The following is a 26,473-nucleotide window of genomic DNA, read 5'->3' as shown; positions in this document are numbered from 1 at the left end:
TTGGAGGATGTGCAGGAATATTTCAAGAAGAAATCCCTGAAAGAAAACTCTCTGGAGGAATCTCGACATATGAATGGGAAGATAGAAATCTGGAGAGAAACGCTGAGGCAGAAGACTGAGGTGCTTGCAGGACCCCTGTGAAAAGAACAAGGAATAATTTGCTTTGCCTCCATAGGAGTAGGCAAAATACAGCATCCAGGCCTGATAAAGCATTGGACACCCATTCAAAACGTTACATTACAGATAAGCTAATTTTACCATTTCTTTATTTGGAGTGAAAATTCAAAATGACTTCCCAGACATCCACCATTTCAAAAGACAATAAGGGATGTGGCTTATCTTTGTTTCAAATAGATTCAATAGCCCTTTGTTGCTAATATCTCTCCAGGCAGAAAGTGGGTTAAATTCTTGCCATAGTTATTTCCTCCACATTGGGCCCACTGTTGGCTTTTCTTAAGGTCTCTTACTGGGAGTGTTTTGACCTTTCCTAGAAGAGGGAGAAAAGTTTCTGATCTAAAATAACTTATGTTGATAGCGGCTGGGGCATAGAGGCATTATTACTTCTCTGAGACCATAAATGGTATTTTTCAGTCAGACTGAATCCTTGCTCTTGTAAATAGGTTTAAAAATATTGCAATATATCCAACCTCTAAAAATTAAGTATGCATGTACTATGGATCAGCTATCCTAGATGAGCAAGTTTCAGATGAGTACTCAGAATGGTACTCAGCATATTTGTTAGATGACCTGCCATTAGTGGCAGCTTCACACTAGATAGAAGTTGGGCCTCAAAAGGGTTAATTCTCTAAGGAAATACTGTTTCCCTACTGTCTGCCAATGAGGATGGAGCAGAACCTGTTTGTGATCCTAAAAGCTTCTTTATGCCAACTGGCAAAGGGTACACACAGCACATTGTTGTCAGAGTATTTAGTCAAACTGTCTTGTAAGGTATCATACAACAATTGGAGACATGCTGGTTATAATATCATTGTGTGATGTATGTGCAGTTGTTTATAAAGAGTTATGTATGTGTCCTGGAAATACGTTATATTTTGGAGGTAGTGAATAGATCAAGTCTGCCTTAAATAAAGGAATGTGGATTTACCTGTCTGCCTGGCTCAATTACAAGCAGAGGACAATGAAAGTATGTTTACGTATAAGATAAACAAAGCAATCAAGCTAACAAGTGGTGGAGGAAAGAGCCTGGTGAGCACACTCGGGGACACACTGGAGTCTAACCCCCCATGAACAGAGGCTCCAATTTTCTATTGTGCCATGGGGTGCTTGACCCCCTGCTGTGTCCCAGGCCTCTTCCCCACTCCACCTCTTCCCCCAAGCTCCCATCCCTTCCCTGCCTCTTCCTGGCCCAGCTTCACCCACACCCTGTTCCGCCTCCCCCCCCCCCCCCCGAGTGCATCCTGCTCTTGCTCCTCTGCCTCCCCCCCCTCCCCCCGCGCCTACTGCATGCCACAGAACAGCTGATCGCAGCAAGTGGGAATAAACCAGGGAGGGACCAAATGCACCACTCACTAAGTTCTACTACCTCCAAGCAAAGAGTCTGCAGCTGCTCACTCCAAAGCTCCCAGTACTGTCTCTCTTCACAGCAAGATTCAAGAAAAACTTGTTTAAAATAGAGCTCTTATCAAGATCAACAACTTCCAATCCCTTCAAAGGACACTTGACCATAAAGGAGAAACAGCAGAGCCCCCTGCAGCCTTTTCTTCACTTCCTCAGAGCCAGCAGCTGGGGAGGGGAGGAGGAGAGGGTCACAGAGACTTTCCCCCATTTACAGGCCTTTCTTTCGTCTGTATGAGAAGAGTAAGGATTTCGCTCTTAAACTTCTTATTAAAAAACCCTGATGTTAAAAACTATTTACATTTTTACCCATTATCCCTGTTAACAAGAGCATGTAGAAACTTACTCAGATGAATTTACTCAGGGAGAGCAACATCTGAAGCATCATCAACCCTCCCTGTCTTGACCATATGAAAGCTCCTCCATTGAAACTTTATAGAGTACGTGAACTACAGGACTTTAAGGAGAGGGATAGCAAAGCATACTGTGTTACCATCTCTTGCTGCCCCAGATTCTTGTGTATCCAGTGGTGCTTTTGAAGTAGCATTAAGGCATTCCAGAGGGAACTGTGCTGCTTTCGGGGACCAGCAGAACTGTCTTGAAGGTCCGACCTTCTGCAGATCCCCTTTTTCTCTCTCTCTGCAGGATTACAGTTTCTGTCCTCTGTGGGTTTCCAGGAGTAGGGAGCTGTTCTTACCTCCCCCCCTCCCAAAAATCCCACTGTCCCACTGAGGGCAGTGAATTGAGAATTTCCATGAAATCATCCTTAGTTTCCTGGTCCTTGTGCTTCTTCCCCTAAGATCTCCATTGGAGTGAATAAACCAGCCCTAAATAAATTAAACCTTTTCAACTAGGAATATTCCTCAGTGGTTCCCTCTAGTTTGGAGAGAAAGTATTTTAGCAGCCAGTTTTACACTATTTCAGCTTTTCTGTTATAAAATGTATTTCAAGCATCAGCTGTGAAGAGTGATATTGATTTTTCTAGGCGTACATCATACAAATAACATAATGGAATGTCAGATCTGACAGTTGAGGTTTTTGCATTGTAAAGTAGAGGGAGATTGGTTTATGCATTCTTAGTCCTGTTACCACAGGGACATAAAAGCAGGCTCATACATTCACTTTAAGTATGCTTCTCTCTAAATGAGATTTCTTAGTGACTCATATTTTAGCTGTCTTTTAAAAGGATAATGTAGATTTGAATTTGTTTTGTTAATCTTTTTGTTTCCTGGTCAGGTTGCTTCAAAGGTGATTACTATTAGAATTACCATTCCAAAGTGAGTCTTAATATATTATTGCAAGCATATTTAATGTCCCACAATATATCAAGGAAATCATATTAGAAATAAGAGTAATACTGCTTAAGAAGGTTTAAGAATTTCACGTAATTCACAACATTGTTTTATATATTAGATATTCATAATAGATGACCCTTCCAGGCATTCCCTGCATAGCCAATAAAGGAGCATTGTTTAGCTTCTGAAATCCTAAATGCAAAATCCAACAGTTGGGCATCATTTATTTGAGATACTCTTAAGTTTTCACAAACAGTGTGGTTCACAAACTAAACTGCATTCTTCAGAATATGTACCCCCAGGTTATTCACCTGTCATATGGTCAATATTCTTCATTTTAGTAAGTAATTCAGAACGGGTTTAGTTCTTGAAAAAGGTGCAGTTTTTCATTGCTGACTGAAAGGATTGACTTGCGTGTAGCAATCTAAGTGGGTGATGGTAAGCAGGAAGAAAGATTCATGGTCAGAAAGAGGGTAGCAATTCCATTGACTACTATTGAATGGGGGTGGAGATGAGCCTTGCATAACATTTACAATAAGCTTGTCAATAGAAAGAGTTTTTAGACCATTTCATTAAGAAATAAGGTTGGGATTTTCAAAGGAACCAAGTGGATTTTAATGGGAATTAGGTACTTAATTCTCTTAGGTTTCTTTGAAAATCCCACCCTAAACAAAGAGAATGTATTAATAGAAATGTGTATTGCCACCTTGTAATCAGAAATGGGATTGCAGAGAATCTGTGATAAACAGACATTGCTTTTTGGAATACTGCTATTATTGAGTGCATCTGAATTAAGAAGCATCAAGGGGCATGCAGTAGTAAGGTCTAGAAAGGGAAAAATGCTTTAATGCCAACACAGTAAAGTCACATGGGATATTTTTTCTGTACCCTGGTTGAATGACCTAACCTTTATAAACTATTGCTGCCTGAAATGTATTTCATTTTCTCATGTAGCTAATTTTATTTTGTGATTTTACATGAATTTTGGCTTATTTTCCACAAACATTTTTAAGAACAAAATTTTCCTCACAAGGTTGAAACATGAATTAAAAAGTTATGTGAACAGAATCTGTCTAAACATCTAATTTTATGAAATGAAATAATTAAAAATGAAGATTAAGGAAAGAAGTAAGGGTTGATAATCAACTATCTGAAGAAATAACATTCACTTAATTCTCTTGCTTAAAATCCAATTTATTTATTAAGTCAGGGAGCAAAAAAGAAATTTCTCTGGCTTTGATAAGATGTTTTGAATCAGAGTTCTAAATAAAGAAAAATAGATAAGAACTTTCAGTTCTAGTAGAGATCCTTTGCTCTTTTATACAGCATATATTATACTTCAAACAATGCCTCTTGCTTCAGCAAGGCTTTCTTCTGAGTGGTTTTCTTTGTATCATAGTTTGTTAGTCTTAGTATAGTTGTAGTGTATATATTGCAAATAGTACTAATATAGTTAGAACCCCGCTCCTTATCGTCGAGGGGCTCCTTTTGCCCTTGGGGTCAGGCATGCCCCAGTCTCCAGGCTTCAAACCTTGTGCCTACATGACAAGCCTATGCCCTTGAGAGACCCACACTCCACTTGTCTGAAGTGTCTGAGAGAATCTCACATGAGAGACCACTGTCGAATTTGTCGGGACTTCAAGCCTCACACAAAGAAGGTCAGAGAGATCAGACTGAAGGCTATCCTAATGGATGCCACTCTTAGACAGGGGGAGGGATAGCTCAGTGGTTTGAGCGTTGGCCTGCTAAACCCCGGGGTTGTGAGTTCAATCCTTGAGGGGGCCACGTGGGGATCTGGGGCAAAAATCAGTACTTGGTCCTGCTAGTGAAGGCAGGGGGCTGGACTCGATGGACCTTTCAAGGTCCCTTCCAGTTCTAGGAGATGGGATATCTCTATTAATAATTAGACTGGCTTCGGAGCCAAGCCATTCAGATTCGGCACAGAGCATTTCCCCCTTGGGGTGAAGTGCTCCTCCAGCACCACATACATCCTGGCATGATGGAACCCACTAGAGAATGGGGAGGTTGAGGAATCGTCTCACAGCCTCATTGACATTCTGGCTGCAGCAGCAGCACCATGTAAGGTGGCTCTACCCATTAATGAAGCAGAGCAGATGGACATGAAACTCCACGACCTGAAGGCCTCAAGGGCCACCCTCAGGTCCCTGGGTCTTTATGCTCCATCCACTTCGAGGAAGCACTTCAGGCCTCAACAACTGCCCTGCTTGTCGGCCCTACCTCCAAGACAGGACACCTACAAGGGAAAGGGCAGAGATTACAAGTGCTGTCAACTACTTCAGTCCATCTCAGTCTCACTGCCTGGGTCGCATAGAGACTCTGGTGGGCCCAAGCAGGCCTTTGAAGGTGCACCCGAGGGTGCTGTACCAGTTCCCACTTCAGACTCTGCCTCTCCCTTATCTTTTGGTCCAGTTGTCCCACTTCAGCCCAGTGTGATCCTACATCACATTGGACCACTGGGTTCTAAATACAGTGGTGGATGATTATACCCTTCAGTTTTCATCCACCCCTTCCTCTATCCCCCAACTCCGTCCCTCTTCAGGGACCCTTCTCATGAGCAACTCCTAGCCCAGGAGGTATAATCTCTCCTACAGATGTGGGCTGTGGAGGAGGTACCTCAACACTTGAGAGGGAAAGGGTTTTACTCCCGATGTTCCCTAATTCCAAAGGCCAAAAGGGGCCTTCGACCCATACTGGACCTACATCACCTCAACAATTATTTTGCAGAACTGAGGTTCCACATGGTCTCCCTGTTCTCCATCATCCCTTCCCTGGATCTACAGGACTGGTTCGCTTAATTTCACATTTCCATCTTCCATGGCCACAGAAGATTCCTCAGATTTATTTCAGGTTTCAGAGTAGCAGCCGTGTTAGTCTGTATCCGCAAAAAGAACAGGAGTACTTGTGGCACCTTAGAGACTATTTGTCTGTATGCATCCGAAGAAGTGGGCTGTAGTCCACGAAAGCTTATGCTTTAATAAATTTGTTAGTCTCTAAGGTGCCACAAGTACTCCTTTTCTCAGATTTATTGTAAACCAGACTCATTAATAATTCACCATTCGTCCCTTTGTCTTGTTCACAGCCCCCAGAGATTTCACAAAGTGCATGGCGGTGGTAACTTCCTTCCTCAGATGGCAAGGCATTCATGTCTACCCATAGCTCAATGATTGGCTGATCAAGGGCAGTTCAGAGGCTCACGTAAAGAACAGCATCAGCGTGGTCCAAGCCACCTTCCAAGTGCTGGGACTGTTGATAAACAAGCACAAGTCAACTCTTATTCCAGTCCAAAGAATAGAATTTATCGGGGCAGTACTCACTTGACCCAGGCCTGAGCCTTCCTTCCAGAGACCTGATCCCAGACTATGTTGGACCTGATATCTAAGGTCATGACCCACCAGATCACAATAGCCTGGATTTGCCACAAGTTCATGGGACACCTGGCTGCATGCACTCATGTGGTCTGGCATGCAAGGTTCCACCTCAGGCCCCTGTTGATGAGGTTAGCTTCAGTGTACTCCCTGAAGACACACCACTGGGATTCGGTCCTTACTGTTCCTGGCCTCCCTCAATTGGTGGAAGGACCCCCGGTCAGCAATGGTTGGTGTTCACTTTGTTACCCCCCAGACATCAGTGTCCCTAGTCTCTGACGCTTCAGAGCTAGGTTTTGGAGCCCACTTCGGCTGCCTCAGGACGCAGGGCCTGTTGTCCCAGGAAAAGTTCTCCCTGCAATAAATGTCATGGAGCTCAGGACGGGTTCCTTCCCCAGATCACAGGCAAGGTAGTTCAGATACTGACTAACAAAACTGCGGCCATGTTCTTCATCAATAAGCTGGGAGGAGCTTGATCCTCCACCCATCTGTCTATGGGACTTCTGCGTGAAGCACTCCATTCACCTCAAGGTTTCACATCTAGCAAGAGCCCGGAACACCCTGGCAGATCACCTCAGCAGATCCTTCTCCTCTCACCACACACACTCTCTTCACCGAGAGGTCACCATGTTCATCTTCCAAAGGTGGGGATCTCCCCAGATAGAGCTCTTCACGAGCAAGCAGAACAGGAAATACCATCAGTTTTCCTTGTGACGCGAGCATAGCCTGGGCTCCCTCTCTATCGCCTTCCCGCTTCCATTCACAGAACTTCTACTCTACGCATTCCCTCCGGTTCCCCTGGTTCACAAAATCCTTCTGAAGATCAAGCGGGAAAAGGCAAGAGCTATTCTTACAGCCCCCTCATAGCTGCGCCAGCACTGGTTCGGCACGCTGGTAGACCTATTAGTAGCACCCCGCTACTGCTCCATCCGGACCTGATCTCACAAGACCATTGTTACTTACTCCACCCAAACCAAGGCTCCCTTCACCTAATTGCTTGAAAGCTGCATGGCTAAACACAGAGGAGCAGGCTTGTTCACAACAAGTTTGACAGATAAGAACATAAGAATGGCCGTACTGGGTCAGACCAAAGGTCCATCCAGCCCAGTATCCTGTCTACCGACAGTGGCCAATGCCAGGTGCCCAAGAAGTATTGAACCTAACAGGTAATGATCAAGTGATCTCTCTCCTGCCATCCATCACCACCCTCTGACAAACAGAGGCTAGGGGACACCATTCCTTACCCATCCTGGCTAAGATCTTGCTGGGCAGTGGGAAGCTGTCCACTACGGCTACCTACCTCACCAAATGGAAGCATTTTTCTGTATGGTCATCCCAACGAGACATCTCTCCAACTCAGTCTTCCCTTCAGTCTATCCTGGACTACTTGCTCCATCTAAAGTAACAAGCTCTGGCCCTCACATCCATCTATCTAGCAGCAATTCTAGCCTTCTGCCAGCCAGTGGGTGGTAGGTCATTGTTCTGTCACAAGATGACAGTGGGGTGTGTTTTTTTTTTTTTTAAGGATTGGAGAGACTACTCTCAGGTTTGTGAGCTGATCACCCCATGGGTCTTAAACCTGATCCTATCGAGACTCACAGGCCCTCCCTTTGAGCCGCTAGCATCGTGTCCTCTGCTGCTTCTCTCCTGGAAGGTTGCCTTCCTGGTAGCGATCACCTCAGCCAGAAGGGTCTCTGAAATCAAGGCCATTACATCAGAGCCACTGTACACAGTGTTACTCAAAGACAAGGTCCAACTGCGCCCCCACCCAGCCTTCCTGCTAAAGGTAGATTCAAAAATCCATAGCAACCAGGCCATTTTCCTGCCAGTCTTCTTCTCAAATCCTCAAAAAAATTCAGAAGAGCGGCGCCTTCACACATTGGATGTTAGGAGTGCCCTTGCCTTCTACATCGAGAGGACTAAACCCTTTCGCAGATCCATGCAACTCTTTGTAGCAGTAGCAGAAAGGATAAAAGGCCTCCCAGTGTCAGCTCAGAGAATCTCATCCTGGATAACCTCCTATATTTGGGCATGCTTGAGCAGGCCATCCTGACCACTCACTCTGAGAGCTCAGTCCTTTTCAGCAGCGTTCCTCACACAAGTTCCAATCCAAGACCTCTGCAGGGCTGCAACTTGGTCATCAGTGCATACTTTCTCATCCCGCTACCCCATCACCCAACATGCTTGAGATGATGCCAGGATCAGGAGAGCAGTGTTGCAGTCCACATGTCCATGAACTCCAAGCCCACCTCCTTGGGTACTGCTTGTGAGCCACCTAATGTGGAATGGACATGAGCAGGCACTCGAAGAAGAAAAAAAAAATAGTTATTAACCTTTCCATAACAGAACACAGTTATTCTTTGAGATATGTTGTTCATGTCCATTCCATGACCCACCCTCTTACCCCACTGTCAGAGTTAGCCAGCAAAAAGGAAACTGAGAGGGTACGGGGCTGGCGTATGCACCCCTTATATTGGTGCATAAGCGCCAGAGGGTGCTAGAGCTCACCCGATGGATACCACCGAGGGAAAAATTTCCGATTGTGGTGCACACATACCTAATGTGGAAGGGACATAAGCAACACATTTTTGAAGAATAACAGTTATGGAAATGTTAGTTACTGTTTTTTTCTATTTCTCGACAGAAGATCATTGTACAACATTTTTGGCAGTAAAACTCAGAATTTAAACTGTGGTTCTAAATTGCCATATTGTGAAATTGAATGGCTAGGAGCTATTTGTCAGAGCTCTGTAGTCTAAAGAGAAGAAGCTACCCAGTGGTGAAACTTTCAGGTCACAAAGAAAATAAAGATGAAAAAGAGACTGTTGATGAATATGGAAATAGATGAAGAAAATGTAATTTATTAAAACATTTCTTTTTTAAACAGTATGTCATTTCTGACCATTATATATTGCTAGCATCAACTACTGTAATCATGATTATTTTGATCTTGGACTGTCATGTCATCGTCAACACTTTCTTCAAAGTGTGACATTTCTTTGCCTTCATAAAACTTATTTTGGGTTTCTTCACTTTGTAGCACTAACACTGCACAACAATTTCTCAGAAGTCCTCAGGACTTACGTTCATTTTGACTTGTTTTTAATGAGTTTAGCTTAAAGTGCTGTACTATGTCAGGTCTTCTTAAACACATTTTTTAAAAAGAGATTAATTTATCCCAATGGTAGTTTCTAAATAAAATAAACTCATCATTGCAATTTTTAGCAGTAAAGAAAAGGAGCCAAAGTTGGACAGACTAATTTATTTAGGATGAAGCATTGCTGATAAGTCACCAGTGAAGAACAGACATATTGACTATTATTAAAAGTGGATTGATGATCTGAATTTAGTCAACTATCTAAACACATGGAAATGTCATGCTGTTTTCATTAACTCCTGCTGATCTTTGTATCTGCTGTTTGTACAGACTGCATTTCATGCTGCTTCTGGCAAATTTATCTAAGTCGTGGCTGAGCACCCTTTAACACTGCTCTGGGCAATTTTTATTTAGCCTCTGGCTTTTGTGTGACTGGGCAGTCACTGATGCTGCTCCAGGAAATTTTTATCTAGTCTTTGGCTTGTGCCTGGTTGAGCAGATTTTGATGCTCTCTTGGGTAATCTTTGAACAGAAGTCTTATGAGAGCAGCTCTTGCTGATTTTATTTCACTGAATATTTGGAAATATATTTCCTATTATTAATGGGCCTCTTGTAGGTCCTTATGTTTTGAATCTAACATTTTCAATGTTTTTCTCAACTTGCTTTGATTTTTCACCAATTAAACTTTTCAAGCCTGACTCCCTGTTATTAAATCATTTAATTATTTAAATTTATGAGATAAGATTGAAAAATGATTTACTTGTGGAAAAAAATAATCTAGTGACCAGCACTGATAATTAGCTACTCCTCATTCACATATTTCTATCACCAGGTCCAAAATGTTGATTGTGAACTAAATTTTTAGGTTTAAATAAGTAAAATATTTATTTATACATACATACATACATACATACTACTGTAGCCTGTGGGGCTCCAGTCGTAAACTAGGACCCCATTGTGCTAGGTACTATACAAACAAAAATATGGTCCCTGCCCCCAAAAGGCTTACAATCTAATTGTAAGACAAAAGTCAACTGATAGATATAGACAGGCAGAGAAGTATAAGTAAACAATGAAACAATATTTGTTTCAGGGATGCTAGACACGAGAAGTCATTCTTCCACTCTACTCTGCTCTGGTTAGGCCTCAGCTAGAGTATTGTGTCCAGTTCTGGGCGCCGCATTTTAAAAAAGATGTGGAGAAATTGGAAAGGGTCCAAAGAAGAGCAACAAGAATGATTAAAGGTCTTGAGAACATGACCTATGAAGGAAGGCTGAAAGAATTGGGTTTGTTTAGTTTGGAAAAGAGAAGATGTGGTATACCTAGACTTTAGTAAGGCATTTGATACGGTCTCGCATGATATTCTTATCGATAAACTAGGCAAATACAAATTAGATGGGGCTACTATAAGGTGGGTGCATAACTGGCTGGATAACCGTACTCAGAGAGTTGTTATTAATGGTTCCCAATCCTGCTGGAAAGGCGTAACGAGTGGGGTACCGCAGGGGTCTGTTTTGGGACCGGCTCTGTTCAATATCTTCATCAACGACTTAGATATTGGCATAGAAAGTACGCTTATTAAGTTTGCGGATGATACCAAACTGGGAGGGATTGCAACTACTTTGGAGGACAGGGTTATAATTCAAAATGATCTGGACAAATTGGAGAAATGGTCTGAGTTAAACAGGATGAAGTTTAACAAAGACAAATGCAAAGTGCTCCACTTAGGAAGAAAAAATCAGTTTCACACATACAGAATGGGAAGAGACTGTCTAGGAAGGAGTACGGCAGAAAGGGATCTAGGGGTTATAGTGGACCACAAGCTAAATATGAGTCAACAGTGTGATGCTGTTGCAAAAAAAGCAAACATGATTCTGGGATGCATTAACAGGTGTGTTGTGAGCAAGACACGAGAAGTCATTCTTCCGCTCTACTCTGCTCTGGTTAGGCCTCAGCTGGAGTATTGTGTCCAGTTCTGGGCGCCGCATTTTGAAAAAGATGTGGAGAAATTGGAAAGGGTCCAAAGAAGAGCAACAAGAATGATTAAAGGTCTTGAGAACATGACCTATGAAGGAAGGCTGAAAGAACTGGGTTTGTTTAGTTTGGAAAAGAGAAGACTGAGAGGGGACATGATAGCAGTTTTCAGGTATCTAAAAGGGTGTCATAAGGAGGAGGGAGAGAACTTGTTCACCTTAGCCTCTAAGGATAGAACCAGAAACAATGGGTTTAAACTGCAGCAAGGGAGGTCTAGGTTGGACATTAGGAAAAAGTTCCTGTCAGGGTAGTTAAACACTGGAACAAATTGCCTAGGGAGGTTGTGGAATCTCCGTCTCTGGAGATATTTAAGAGTAGGTTAGATAAATGTCTATCAGGGATGGTCTAGACAGTATTTGGTCCTGCCATGCGGGCAGGGGACTGGACTCGATGACCTCTCGAGGTCCCTTCCAGTCCTATAATCTATGAATCTAGAACAATTTTATAGTGGGGGTGCTGAGAACCATTGAACCAAACTGTAAACTCTCTATATAACGGAAACCACTTCAAGCCAGGAGGGGCGGCAGCACCCCTAGTTCCAACACCTATGATTCATCCGCATCAGAGGCAGTGCTCTCTTCTCCCATCTTACAAAGGATTTATCTAGAACAGCAAGCTGTGTTGTTCAATAATTTGAAAACAAGGTAAATTAATTAGCTGTAGATTGTATATAAATCCTTCCTGCTTCCCTCCTAGCTAAGTCTGCTATTTTACCTGCACCTTCTGAAAAAAAATAGTGTTTGCAGTCCCTGGCTGATCATATCTTTCCTCTTCCCCATACTGCCTTTAGAGGATAATAGCGTTATGCCAAAATAAACAGTTAAAGATTCTAGACAGTAACTGCACTCAATGAGTTAATAATTGTGTGGGTTAAAGCAATTCTTTTCCACACACCTGGACCTTTCTGAGGTTCTTTTGTATGCAGAGTAGTGCACAAAAAGAAGGCAAATGCCCAGGTACAACTTTCCAGGATACATAGTCTTAATGAGCAGCCTTGTCCTTGAGGTTTCCCAGGTGCAAAGTGGAAGGGTTTAGGGAGGAAAAGAGGCATGAGGTAAGCAGAGAGACAGGTTCCAGACAGCTGCTTCTGGGACAGGACAGAGATACCTTAGCTAAAGTTTCCGCAAGAGGGAGTCTCCTGTGTGCCATTTGTTATCATCCTTATTCACAGAAACAGGACGTGTAAACATTTTGTAAATAAACAAATTACACTAAGAAAATTCCTGACTCAGTGTCACCGATTTTGGCTCTAAATGGGAAACTTACGTACAAGGTCCCAAATTCTGCTGTCATCATTAAAAGGGCAACAATAGGAAAATGAGGCAGCTTCCAAGAAAGGACAACGAAGAGAGACAGACAAAAGGGGACCTACTCACACAAAGACAGTTGTGCAATAATATAAGGAACATTTGGTATACTGTTGCTAGATGTTCCCTGAAAGTAAATGGTGATACTGGCAAGCTTTGTCTGACACAATTCTTGTTCCAGACTATCAGAATTCCTTTCTGTGCCACTGTGGTTCTGCATGGATTTCTGTTCTCCTGCAGCTGAAATAAGTTGCACTTCAGGAGTCTGTGAACATGACTGAGAGCCCATAAAACCCCTGAAAATAACCTAAAATAGCATTGTGTACATAGTCTTGACATTTTCATCTCAGATCCTTACTGGGTTAGAAGTCGGTGCCATAAATTACTGTGAATTTCCCTTTTCCGGTATTATAAAGGTCAAGTTTCTAGCCCTATAGGAGCCCAAGATATCACTTTTTGTAGTCTCAATATTTTAATGTATGGAAAGAGCTATGCTAGGACTCAGTCTTGCGCATTCTGGTTTCTGCTGGAATATTTTTTGAGGGAAATGAAAGACTCATCTAACAGATAAACATACACATTTCAAAAGATTCTTTGCTTGAAGTTGCTCAGTGAGTCAGAGTATTGGAATGAGTCCCAGGAAAATGAGTCAAGGGGCTGAGATGGCCAAAGGTGCATGACCAATCTATTGCATGAATCTGCACTGTTTCACATGAATATCACATCTACGCATGCCTGTGTGTATGTGTGTGTATGTATGTATATTACATGTGCATTCTGTATTTGTGTGTGTGTAATGTTGTTTCCCCTTTTGACCCAAGGGACTAATTATGCAAAACTCTATGGGTTGTTCCCACTAGGAGGATAAACTGATGATAGAGCCAGGTATTTTCTTTGACATAGTTTTGTTTATTTACAAAGATTATACATAAAGTCCTATTTCCCTGAACACAACAAGAGTCAAACAGCAGGATACAGTTCATGTGCTTGCTCTTCCCGATGTGCCTTTCCCACCAGCGCCCTATACCTCAAAAGCTTTCCCTCGGGATCACATTGCCAACACTTCTGTTACTGTCTGCGCGGCTGTCTGGCCAATTCTGTCTCCCTTCTGTCACAAACACCCAGACAAAAACAGTTCCAACAATCAAAGCACTAGCCCCTGTATTTGAAACCCCTTGGGCCACCTGGTTCAGCTTCTACTGAAGCTTTTCAATATGTATGTTTTGGGGGCTGCTGCTTTAGTTTCAGCCACTGCTTTCAGTTACCCTGAATGAATGGTGACAGTTATGCCCAACCCATAACAACAAAGGTAGGACCCAATCTACAGTTATATATAATGAAAAACATTTACAGGGATGTTGTAATTACCCATACCAAGAATTACACAGGGATAACCTTTGTGATACAGGAGGGCCAGGGAGCAGTGGGAGAGGGGAAGTATATAAACTCTAGGCTAATTAAGGCGTGGTTCCCTGTAGACTAGGGAGGGTTGCTACAGGTTAATTGGAGCACCTGTAGTCAATTAAGGCCCTATTAGCAACCTAATAAAACCCCCTGCTTCAGGCAGTCAGAGGAGAAGGAGGAAGGAAAGAGGACTGGAGCTTGGAGGTGTGCTGTGAGATGTTGAAGATCAGAAAACTGGAGTAAGGGAGACTCTGTCCCAACAGGGGAGGGAGACTGCCTCCCTCAGTGTTTAAGGGCTGAAGGTACCCCACCCAAGGGGGAAGAGGGTAAGAAAAGGAGTTGAGAGGGGCTGGGGCTCAGAGTGCTCCAAGAGCAGGGGCAAGCACCCCCCACCAAGAAAAGCGCAGGACCCACCATACTACATTGGCCATCTTATTGCACCTTACAATTATGGTGCAATAACCTTACAGTTATGACTAAGACATTTTAGTGTGTGTAGTCTCAGGTTAGATGAAGCTGAGATTAGTTTTTTTTTCATATTTTTCCTCTTATGGTTTCAGTACAAGACCGAGATAAGGCAGTTTAGTGTCTTAACTGTGTATTTCCATACCTTAATACGTTTGCATTTTGTTTAAGTAAAATTAGATTAGTTTCAGTTCAGAGGAAGCTAAGCAGTGAGAAGGTGAGACACAAAGTATGGTCAGGAATGAAAAAGTGGTTGGAAGCTAGGAAACAAAGAATTAAGAAGTCAATTTTTATTGTGGTGAAAGGTTAACAGCAAGATGGCATCCACTATTTAATATATTTATTAAAGACCTAGAAAAGGAGGTGAGCAGTGAGGTGGCAAAGTTTGCAGATGATACAAATTTATTAAGAATAGTGAAGACCAAGAAGGATTGTGAGGAACTTCAGAGGGATTTAATCAATCACAGAAAAAGGGCAACTGATACCCTATTTAGTTCAGTTTTGATAATTTAAAAGAAATACACATTGTAGAGAAAAAAATAATCTTTTTGTGCATCTTACATGTTTCTAAATTAACCATGGGGCTCATTGAAGGGACCTGAGCAACATTTTGTACAGCTCAGTGAAGACCTCAGCTCCATATGCAACAGGAGCAGCAGTGGGGAAAAAAGCAAATGAGATGTTAGGCTGCATAAGGAATGGGATGGAGAATAATATTGAAAATATACCATTATGCAAATCATGGTGTGGCCTCATCTGGAATTCAGTTGTGAAAAACTGGTCACCCCATCTCAAAAATATATTATGGAATTAGAGGTGTTCAGAGTGGACCATCATGAATTTGAAGCCTGAACAACTCTCCTAGAAAGAGAAATAGGAAATCACTGGGATTGTTTAACTTAAAAAGGAGACCAAAAAAGGATGCAATAAAACTCTATAAAATAATGAATTATATAGAGAAGGTAGATTAAGAGCTTCTATTCATTCTGTCTCATAACACAAGACATGGGGATATTCACTGAAGTTAGAGTGGCAAAATCAAAATGTTAAAGGTAATACTTTTTCATACAGCATGTAGTTTGGCTGTTGGAGTCTTGTCACAGGATGTTATTGAGATTAAAAAATGTAGCAAGATTTTAAAAAGGGCTTGGATACTTCTATGGATATGATGAATATTCAGAGTTGTTAATAGCTAATCCCATTTTGGAAAGGATATTAAACCTTATGCCTTAGGTTTTAAACCAATCTCTAATAAATAGGGGTTAGGGTGAGACTCACTGCTGGAGACAGATTATTCCATATCTGCATACTGCAGGGTTTTTTTACATCTTCTGTCTGAAGCATCTGGCACTGGGCACTGTCCAGGATACTAGACTGATCCAGTGCAGTGCTTCCTATGAAGTTCCTGTGCCAAGTAATCTATCCAGGAGAACATTTGACACACATCCAGTCTGTTATACTACTGAATCATTACTTCCAATAGAATTGTTCCATGCAAATTTCTTGTAGAAAAAAGGTGTTGATTGTTACCTCTTAATATCTCAATGTCCCTATTTAAGAGTACCTGTGCAGTTGAACTGACCCTGTCCATAGCCTATGTAGTCATTACATGAATACAGTATTCCTGTGAATGTGCATCACCGATAATGAACAGGAGTCTGACAGAGATTTCCCTGCCTCTAGAGTACTGTTAAGTGATCCTTAGTAGAACTTGTATCTGATGAAGTGGGCATTCACCCACGAAAGCTTATGCTCCAATACTTCTGTTAGTCTTAAAGGTGCCACAAGACCCTCAGTTGCTTAGTAGAACAGACTCTCATCTGTGGGCCTTTAAAGATACTTTTGCAGAACATTTTCATGTATTTATTTGTTTGTATGTCTTTGGAATCCACTCTATTGTATATAATGGCAGGTATCATGGGGAACATATCCACAGAGCTCTCCAAACATCAACACGTGTTAGTGTACATGATTACCTGTGTGTGTACTTCTGGAACATGTGCTCAGTGTCCAAATATGCTCTGCTGGGCATGGTATATGCTGTGCACTGGCATATGCTCGCATCCATATTGCCCCTTTTTGATATGCGGTGTTAGTGCTAAAATTTCAGGAAGAGTATCCCAGAGTCCTGTGCATCACAGGAGACATTCTAGGAACTGCCTTGCTGCATGTTGATGGAACTGTATGCTGCCTTCACACATTTGATGACAGCAGCTCCTGCTCATCTCTCCCTTCTGCCAAACTGTATTAGAGACATGGAGCAAGTCCATGAAGATGTGGTTCTGCTACTGCACCCAGGATTAATGTTCATGCAGTGCAGTACCAGATACTGGATGGAATCTGTCCAGAAATCTGTCAGATGGTAAAGTTGGCTGACCTAGAGGAGGAATGAAAATCCACTCAGGTCCCATGGAACAGATGTTTTGAATGCCGGGATTGCAACAGTACACCCATGGATGTGTGGTGGGACCACATTATCTTAGAAACCTGAGATGGTGACCAATGGCTTGTGATTGAGGAAGCAGACTTTCATTAAGTTGCATGAGGATCTTGCATCAACTTTCCAGTGCCAAACCATTTGATTTGGGAAACCCATAGCAGTGCACAAGCAGATGGCTATTACCCTTTGAAACCTGGCAACACCTGATAGCTACCGGTCAGTTGCCAACCAGTTTGTGGTTGGGAAGTCAGCTGTCAGAGTGGCAGTTGTACTGGTTGCCGGGCTATCAATACTATATTCTACCCACTGGTGGTTGACATTACCCACATCTGAAATTACAGCAGGATTTCAGAGGATGGGGTTTCCAAACTGTGGGGGGGGGCATCAATGGAATACACATTCCTATACTTTGCCTACCAAAAGGGGCCTTTGAATATGTGAACAACTATTCACTAGTTCTCCAAGGCGTAGTGGACCTGAGTGGTTAGTTCATCGACATGAACGTTGGACAGACGGGGAAAGATCCATGACGCCAGGTGCTCAGGAGCATTTCCATGGCACCAGATTTTTAATGCAGTTACACAGTCATGTGCTGTGGATCTTGCTACCTCAACCCAAACCTCTGGGGAAGTATCCCATTGATCATAGTCAGAAAACAAGGTGCACATACAACTGAAGTGAACAGTAACTTTTATTTACATATGTGCATGAAAAACAGAGCTAGAACAGTTTGTAACAACAAATGAACGAAAAAAAGGCCAAATTCCCCCCAAAATGGCAAGCATTGCTTTCTGTAGAGGTACCTCCTCATTCTTCCCCTCACCCTTTCTCTGAGAAGGGAGGAACACCCGCGGAATATTGTGGGGGCAATAAATGGGGATGTCTTCTGCATGGGGCTTGGGGGCTGAGCATAGGCTGGTCTGCAGGGACAGGATGAAACTCAGCATTCCTCTCCTCCAGGTAAAGGTGCAGAATCACATGCTCCTCTTCCTCCGGGTCTCTTGGGCTTCCTCTCGGGCATTGTTAGAGGTCTCTGCTGCCTCCTTGCCCTGCCACTCATCGGTATCCTGCCATATGATGCAGCTGATGGCGTTCAGGATGGGGTCATGAATCACTTCAGATTCAGAGACCAAGCACTGAACAGTACTCGTGTGCTCCAGAGGCTGCACTCAAACCATGATTACTTGTTCTGAAGCACAGTTTGCTACTACTTGTGACATAGTACCCGCTCTTTACCCCAATCCACACTTGTGATAAATGAAGTGGGGAGGTAGCTTCCTTTTATGGACAGCCAGCCAGTTAGCTATAAAGTCCTTCTTGGTAGCTGTTCTTTACTTGCTTTACCTGAAAAGGGTTAAAAAGTCCCCCCGGTAAAGAGAAAAAAAGTGGGCACCTGACCAAAGAGCCAATGGGAAGGCTAAAACTTTTTAAAATGGGGAAAGAAACTTTCCCTTTGTCTGTTGTTCTCTGGGCTGGAGGGACAGAGCAGCCATGCTATATGCAACTTTAAGCCAGGTATGATCATAAATCATCAGATCATGCCTAGAACTATTTATCTGAACTCCAAATGTGTATGTAGATCAGAATGTTTAGCTAGACGTGATCAGGTTTGTTTGTTTATTTTTTAAGGCTTGTGGATTTCCTCTGTGCTAACCCCAGATGCTTTCGTTGCTTGTAAGCTGAACCCCCAAGAAAGCTGTTTTGGGTGCTTAATTTTTGTAATTGTATTTTTTTTAAGATCTAGCAAAAAGCCTAAGTTCGAGATGTGTATTTTTTCCTTTTTGTTTTAATAAAATTTAAAGGACAGGATTGGATTTTTGGTGTCCTAAGAGGTTTGTGCATGTTTGATTAGCTGATAACTACAGCTGATTTCCTTTGTTTTCTCAGCTCTTCCCTGGGGAGGGGGGGATGAAAGGGCTTGAGGGTACCCCACAGGGAGGAATTCCCAAGTGCTCCTTCCTGGGTTCAAAGAGGCATGTACATACCTACACCCCTTATGCATGCTAACTTTCACACAGAAGACTATCCTTCAGAAACATACTTCATATGTGAACATAGGGAATTCTGGTACAAGAATGCACATGTGTCAATGTACAGTTGCAAGTGTAGACACCCTAAAGGTTTATGTCCTCTCCTTTTCCACCCAGTAACCCAGAACTTTGTACAATGTAGATTTGCTAAAAGATATTGTCCCAGGTAAATTTGTATCTTCTAGTACAATTTTGGAAATGGCTTATCTGTGAGCCCTCAAGCACTAGTAACTGGAATGGGGGGGGGAATACTTTTTTATCAGAATGAGTGAAGATGTCTGCTTGGATGTGGAGAAAAATTTGCGGGGGAGGGGGGAATTACTCAGGGATTCCAGGTCAAGAAGTTTAATCACCATTGAATGCAGGTGCTAGATTCATTTATACTGCATGTCAGGATTCTGGCTATTGGATGGAGTATAACTGTACATCAGTGAAATTCTAATTTAATATTTTAGGTATTTTGCCATGCTCTGTGACTTCATTTTATATTAGGTAACATTCTCATTTCCTCCTTCAGTGATCTCTTGCTTTTGTAGTATTTTAAAAAAGCGTTTGAAGTTGTATTTAACACTTTTTGATACACTATTTATTTCAAAGTGTCTTGTTGCATTTAAAATGTTCTCCTTTTGCTGTTTCTGAATTCTCGATAGTATTCTTTGTATGTTTTATGGCTATCATTTATCACAAAAAGGAATCTGTGGTCGGTGCTACAAAGGTTCCTATCAGCTGCCATACCAAGAAGACCACAATGTTCAGTCGTACCATGGTGGTAACTTCTCCCTCTCCCATTTTGCTGTGGGAAGCAATGAGGGATGTTTGTCCAATTCATCAAGTTTTGAAAAAGCGAGTCAATAAGGTGAGAAATTTAAATTGGAAGAGGGTGATTACAATAAGAGGTATATTTTCTGGAAGGAGCCAAATTACATTTTTAATTATGGTTCCTGGATGGGAGCAGCAAGCAAGGTTAGGGCCATAAACCACTGTTTAATTACAGGAGAGCTCGTACTGCCATCAGTAGGCGTTCGTCACAAAGAACATGAAAAAACTGTTGTCCTCTCTTAGGTCACAATTTTCATAAAATTGGAAGCTAAAGTTTATAAGATCCTAAATCCACATTTACGCACTTGCCCAGTTTTTCAAAAGTGGTGAGTGACCAACAGTTCTCATTGAAGTATTATTTCACACTATTTTATTGCTGTATGATCTGTGCCATAATGAAATTCAGTGCCGACATTTTTGGTGCGATAGCCCAAACAGTCAGAAACTAGAGGTTGAGATCTGCTTGTATGCATATGAACATGCAGATTGCCAGAGATCCAAACCATTTTTTCAACCCTTACCAAACATATTTCTCAACTTTCTCATGTATAAAGTTGATTTCCTACAAGCTATTGTTTTAGCTAGAAGATTTAGCTAGCTAGGAACTTTATTCATCTAACCGTCATAATTATGGTCTTTTCAGGACAAGATAGTACTTAAAAAAAAATGGGTCCTGCTATTAAGCAGGACACTACCTTTTCATTTTCTCTTCTTGTTCCTTTTTGTTCCTGACAGCCTAATACGAAATGGAAAGGCAACTCCACATGCTGGTCATAAGAAGGGATTAAAATTTTACTTTAATAAACCCAATGTCCAGAGGATTTTAGATACTCTAATATATAATGATGCTAAGAAGGCCTTCAATGAATTCAAAACTGCGATTTGCATATAGAGATAATTGTATAACGTATACTGTTGACACGCTTGTAACAAATCACCACCTTGGTATATGACTTCATTCAACAAAAATGACTTCCCTCACTATAGTAGTAATGGCAAAGAATTAGGAATTTTCGTTTAACGATATATGTTTTGATTATGAATTGTATCCCGCTCTCCACCCAAAGAAGCACTTTTATCTTTCTGCTTTTACTTTCTAGCAGTGTCATCCCAACTGGTGATTGTCATTGTATAAGAGGGGAAATGTTTCTTTCTTGTAATTTTAGTTTCCCATAATAGAGACATCCACCAGTTTGGATTAAGAAACTGCATAAAAATAAACAATCAAAACCTTTGCTTTATTAATTAAACTAAATAGGAATTATTTTGCGGAAGCTCGATGGCTTGCATTGTGGAGGAGATGATCACAATGGTTCCTTCTGGCCTTAGACTTTACAAATCTGTAAAGAATCCTCATTTTATAGTTGTTAGCAGTTTTAATTGGTTAGGTTTGGGCAGGTTTCTGATTGTGTCATTAACGGTGATAGTTTACTAAATAAAATTGGACTGTTTCTCCTGAGGGTCTGTAGAGTGCAATAGGGAGAGACTACCTAGCTTACCTCTCTCCTTGGGTGGGCCAAAACTGGTATGATCTCCAGGTTGGTGGCTAACTCTTTTATGAGAAACCACAAGTTTTCTCTGTCACTCTTTTAGATTGTGATCCTTCACTACTTGTCAATGGCAGTCTTGCAACTGACTGCAGAGTAGGAGCAGGATTGGATTCATAATCCTCAGAAACAGAATTCAGTTATGATAAACTGCCTATAAATCTGTATATAATTATTCATTTGTATTTAATTAGTGATGCCCTCAGGTTAATATGCTTGCCAACATGATACAATAACAAATGTAATTGTACAATAAAATTGATATTTCCATTATAGCACTTTAAATTGTAATATGTTTTGTAATGTAATACAAAATGCAATTACTAAAACATTACCATAGTATGTATATTATGGGCTGAGTTTTCAAAAGTGAAAATTGATTTGGAGTGACTTCATTTTTGGGTGCCCAACTTGATACAACTAAAAGGAGTCTGATTTTCAAAGAGCAGGTATGCCCAACATTTTCTGATAATTGGGTCCCTTTAAGCTGGACATTCAAAAATAGAGCCACCTAAGGTCATTAGTCACTCTTGAAAATTGTACAAAATATCTCAACAATATCAGTGTTTTCTGCACTAGAATTTTAGTGCATTTAGAAATGAACATATTTTTACAATATATTAAGGATGTTTTTGGAAACACCACCAGGATTAAAACATGAATGAAAACTATCAGACCACATGTGATGAATATAAATAGCAGGTACCTGTTCTCTTTTCCACAGCAGAGGAAAAGAGTTGTAAATAATATTAGGAGTGAAGAAAACCTTACTGTGAGAGTGGTCCCTCAAGAGAGACAGCATTCTATGGTTATCAGTCACAAGATTTTATATACAGCACTTCATGTCTATATTGTCACTCTTTTATACAAGATTCTTGTATAAAATTCAAGGAAATGGTGTCTTGAAGAGACTTGTCTCCATATATATTTGTTCGGCCAATCGCAGCTCCCACTGGCCGCTTTTCACCGTTCCAGGCCAATGGGGGCTGTAGGAAGCAGCGGCCAGCACATCCCTTGGCCTGCGCCGCTTCCCGCAGCCCCCATTGGCCTGGAACGGCCAGTGGGAGCTGTGATCGGCCGAACTTGCGGACGCTGCAGGTAAACAAACCGTCCCGGCCCGCCAGCGGATTTCCCTGATGGGCTGTGTGCCAAAGGTTACCAATCCCTGACCTAGGTCATGCTAAAAAAAAAAAAAAAAAATCTATTTTAAAGGAGTTTTTGTAACAAAATGGAATGTGGTTCAATCTGTGAACCCCTCTACTGCAGTATTCTGTCTAGATGGTTACATGGGTTCCATCATTGTAGTATCTGAGTACCTCAAAAACATTAATGAATTTATCCTCAGAACACCCCTATGACAATGGGAAGTATTCTCTCCATTTTACCAATGGGGAACTGTGGCATTGAGATATTAAGGGTAGGATTTTCCAAAAGTCAGTGATTTTTGGAATACCAATCCAATTGAAAGCAGTGGTACTCACTTAGATGTTTTTGAAAATTCCATCCTAAGTAACTTGGCTAAGGTCACACAGGCTAGGTCTACACTACCCGCCTGAATCGGCGGGTAGAAATCGACCTCTCGGGGATCGATTTATCGCGTCCCGATGGGACGCGACAATCGATCCCCGAATCGGCGCTCTTACTCCACCAGCGGAGGTGGGAGTAAGCGCCGCCGACAGAAAGCCGCAGAAGTCGATTTTGCCGCCGTCCTCACAGCGGGGTAAGTCGGCTGCAATACGTCGAATTCAGCTACGCTATTCACGTAGCTGAATTTGCGTATCTTAAATCGACTCCCCCCTGTAGTGTAGCTGTACCCACAGAAAATATTTGGAAAAACTGGAGTTGAACCCAGACATCCAATACCTTAACCACAAATTCATTTTTTCTTTATTCATTATTCTGTAACATTTCTTTTCATTTGTGTGTGTCCACGTTTGTAATTATACAACCAATTAAATCTATGTCCCCATTCCCATCACTAAATGAATGACTGGGATATCCCAAATCCACAGTAGGAAAACTCCATGAGTTCACACTTGTGGAGTTTCCAAGATATCAGCAAACAGAGGATGGAAAGGTTTTTCTCGCCTATCCTGCAGATGTCCCAGGGAGAGCTTTGGTGCCAGAAGAAAAACAGTGAACAGTATATTCAAAACATAGTCCTGACTATGCAATAGTTGTTCCAGGACAATAAGTGGGAGTTATGGTTGAGAATGTATTATCCTTTAATATAACATTATATTAGTGTTATAAGAGTGGGGCGAGAGGGAGAAACTAAATGCAAGAAACTGAGGCAATTTGAACTTAAAGTTCCAACACAAACCTTGAATGTAACTCCATGTACCCACCTATCCTTGGTGTTTTGGGTTTATCTTGTATAGTTTCATATTCTGTGATGTTTCAGTCCTTTTATTTTCCCCTTTATGCCCTTGGCTTTTTAATCTTGCCAGGTCTGAAGAAGCAGGTGTTGAGCTTCATAGATTCCAAGGCCAGGAAGCATTATTGAGATTATCTAGTATGATCTCCTTTATAACACCAGCCATAGAACTGCCCCAAAAATAATTCCTATAACATCTCTTAAAAAAATATCAAATCTTAATTTAAAAAGTGTCAGTGATGGGAAATCCACCACAACCCTTGGTAAATTGTTCTAATGGTTAATTACACTTCCTGTTTAAAATGTATGCCTTATTTCCAAACTGAATGTTTCTACCTTCAACTTCCAGCCAAAAGATCATGTTATACTTTTCTCTCCTAAACTGAAGAGCCCATTATTAAATATTTGTTCCCCATGTAGGTACTTGTAGCCTGTAATAATGTCCCCCTGTAGTCTTTCTTTTGTTAAGCTATTTTAATTAAAGATGACACTACCACTGCATACTCCATGCAAAGTGTGTATGTAGATGTTGAATAATAAGTGAGAGAAAGTCAGAGGCTTTTGGAGGTGGATGGACAGTTGGTATAACAAATTTCAGGGTTCAGTCTGAGAGGAACCATTCCATTTAAGGCTATTTCTACTCCCAAGCTAGATTCTGAATAGTTTGGTGATCAGTGGTATCAGATGCCAGCTAGAGGTCCAGGAGAATGAGTGTTAATGTCTCAATAGACGGCAAGAAATCATCCATCATAACAACTGGTGTTGTCTTTCTGTGCCCAATCTTGTAGCCTGAGGGCTGGTCTACACTTAGTCCGGACTTCGGACTAAGGTACGCAAATTCAGCTACGTTAATAACGTAGCTGAATTCGAAGTACCTTACTCCGGACTTACCGCGGTCCAGACGCGGCCGGAAGTCTCCCCGCGTCGACGCCGCGTACTCCTCTCGGCGAGCTGGAGTACCGGCGTCGATTGTGAGCACTTCCGGGATCGATTTATCGCGTCTTAACCAGACGCGATAAATCGATCCCAGAACATCGATGGCGTGCCTCCGGAGCAGCCGGTAAGTGAAGACTAGGCCTGAGAGAGATTCAGTAGCCTTCAGGACTGTTTTTTCCATGGGAAATATAATTGTGCATTATGATGTCTAATTCCTTGGTGTTAAATTACCTAATTTCTCATGTAAAAATATAACAGTATGCTATTTGGTATCTGAGGGCTTAAGCAAAGATTTATTCAGTTTATAATGTATTTGTTTTAAAAAGCTGATCTGAAGGTACCACTGCATTGCTTTTGATTGGCACATCCATGTATGATTATAGAATGTCATAGTATTTCTATGGCTAAGTGGGAAAATAAGCTCTCTTAAACCATTTACTGTGAAGCTGGTAAGCTTTGGATTTTAAAATGTATTTAATTGCTTGGAGGGTGGCATGTATAATGAAAAGGTTATTTTTTGTGGGGAAATGTAAATAATTGTACAGTTATCCTCAATTATATCAAAATAAACATTGCTAAGAATTTTAACAACATTCTCTGGAGCATTGATGGGCTGCAAAAGCATTTTCAGTTTATGCTTATGCACTTCTTCTTTATTTCTAGATTGAGGCCAAGTATAATGTTACCCAATATGAGAATATTTTTTCTCTCTGCATGATTTTGGAACAGCTTCTTCAGAAGGGGACAGGAGAAGGTAACATTTCAAGCTCGGACTATGATGGAGAAGAAAAAAACAAATTTCTGCAGAACCTTGATCAAATTATTCTCCATCTTGCTGATGAATTCCCATTGTTTTCGGTTTATATGTGGAGACTGGGTGCTCTTTTGAACTCATCTCAAATGCAAATTGTCTAAAACAGACAGGCTTCTTTTTAGCAGTATATTCATTATAGCTGTGGAAAACCAGAGCATGAAAATGGTCACTACTGAAAGACTTTCAATGATTATACTAAACAACAATATCTAAGATAATGTGGTTGTTTTTCCATTCTTCATATAGAAAAGAGTGATATCTTGAATGCCACTGTGTAGTAACTGTGCGTAAATGTTGGCTTTTATTATGGAAACTCCTGTGTATTACATTGTCTACATGAATGGAAGTTGAGCAGCAAAGTCATTTTATGTGATATTTAGAATAAGTAAATAAAATGAACTTTTAGATTAAGTCCAAGACTTTAAAAAATTGAGTGCTCCAGTTAGGCTCATGAATCCATATTTAGGCACATAAATAAGTGGCATAACTTTCAAAAGTGCTGCTCATCCAGAAGTTTCTGTATGTTTCAGTGGGAGCTATTGAATACTCAGCACTTTTGACAATCAGACCATTTATTTAGGTGCCTAAATATGGACTCACAAGCCTAACTGTAGGCATCCATGATTTTATTTTATTACTGTTTTAAATCTTGGCCAATATGTTAAGGTTAAATTGTATATAGCGAAGATTTCTATGCTGTGGTGGAAATACAGATATATATATATTCATATGCAGAAGCTTTTTTGTTTTCAGAAAAAATGATTTTAGCTAAGTACAGCTATAACTTAGATAATTTTTTCACATTCTCCTAGGTCTATTGTAGTCTCCAACTTAACCAAAATATTTTGTTTTATGTCAGATATAAACAATGTTTAATTTGTCTATTTTTATCCTTTTCTCACTTTCAGCAAACATTGCATATACACTAATTGTACGTGCATAAACAC

General features: G+C 41.3%; 1 protein-coding gene across 1 annotated transcript in view; it reads left to right on the top strand.

The window, feature by feature from the left end:
* The window catches only part of MEI4 (meiotic double-stranded break formation protein 4), a 113,832-nt gene extending 88,157 nt beyond the window's left edge, over positions 1-25,675 (top strand). Inside the window, exon 4 of the mRNA XM_034766169.1 lies at positions 25,376-25,675. Within this exon, the coding sequence (XP_034622060.1) occupies positions 25,376-25,627 (252 nt within the window). The 3' untranslated portion in view covers positions 25,628-25,675. The remainder of the gene's footprint in view (positions 1-25,375) is intronic.
* The last annotated feature ends 798 nt before the right edge of the window (positions 25,676-26,473 follow it).

This window comes from Trachemys scripta, chromosome 3 (assembly GCF_013100865.1).
Source record: "Trachemys scripta elegans isolate TJP31775 chromosome 3, CAS_Tse_1.0, whole genome shotgun sequence".
Classification (NCBI taxonomy): Eukaryota; Metazoa; Chordata; order Testudines; family Emydidae; genus Trachemys; species Trachemys scripta.
This window is presented reverse-complemented; position numbering and strand designations above follow the sequence as displayed.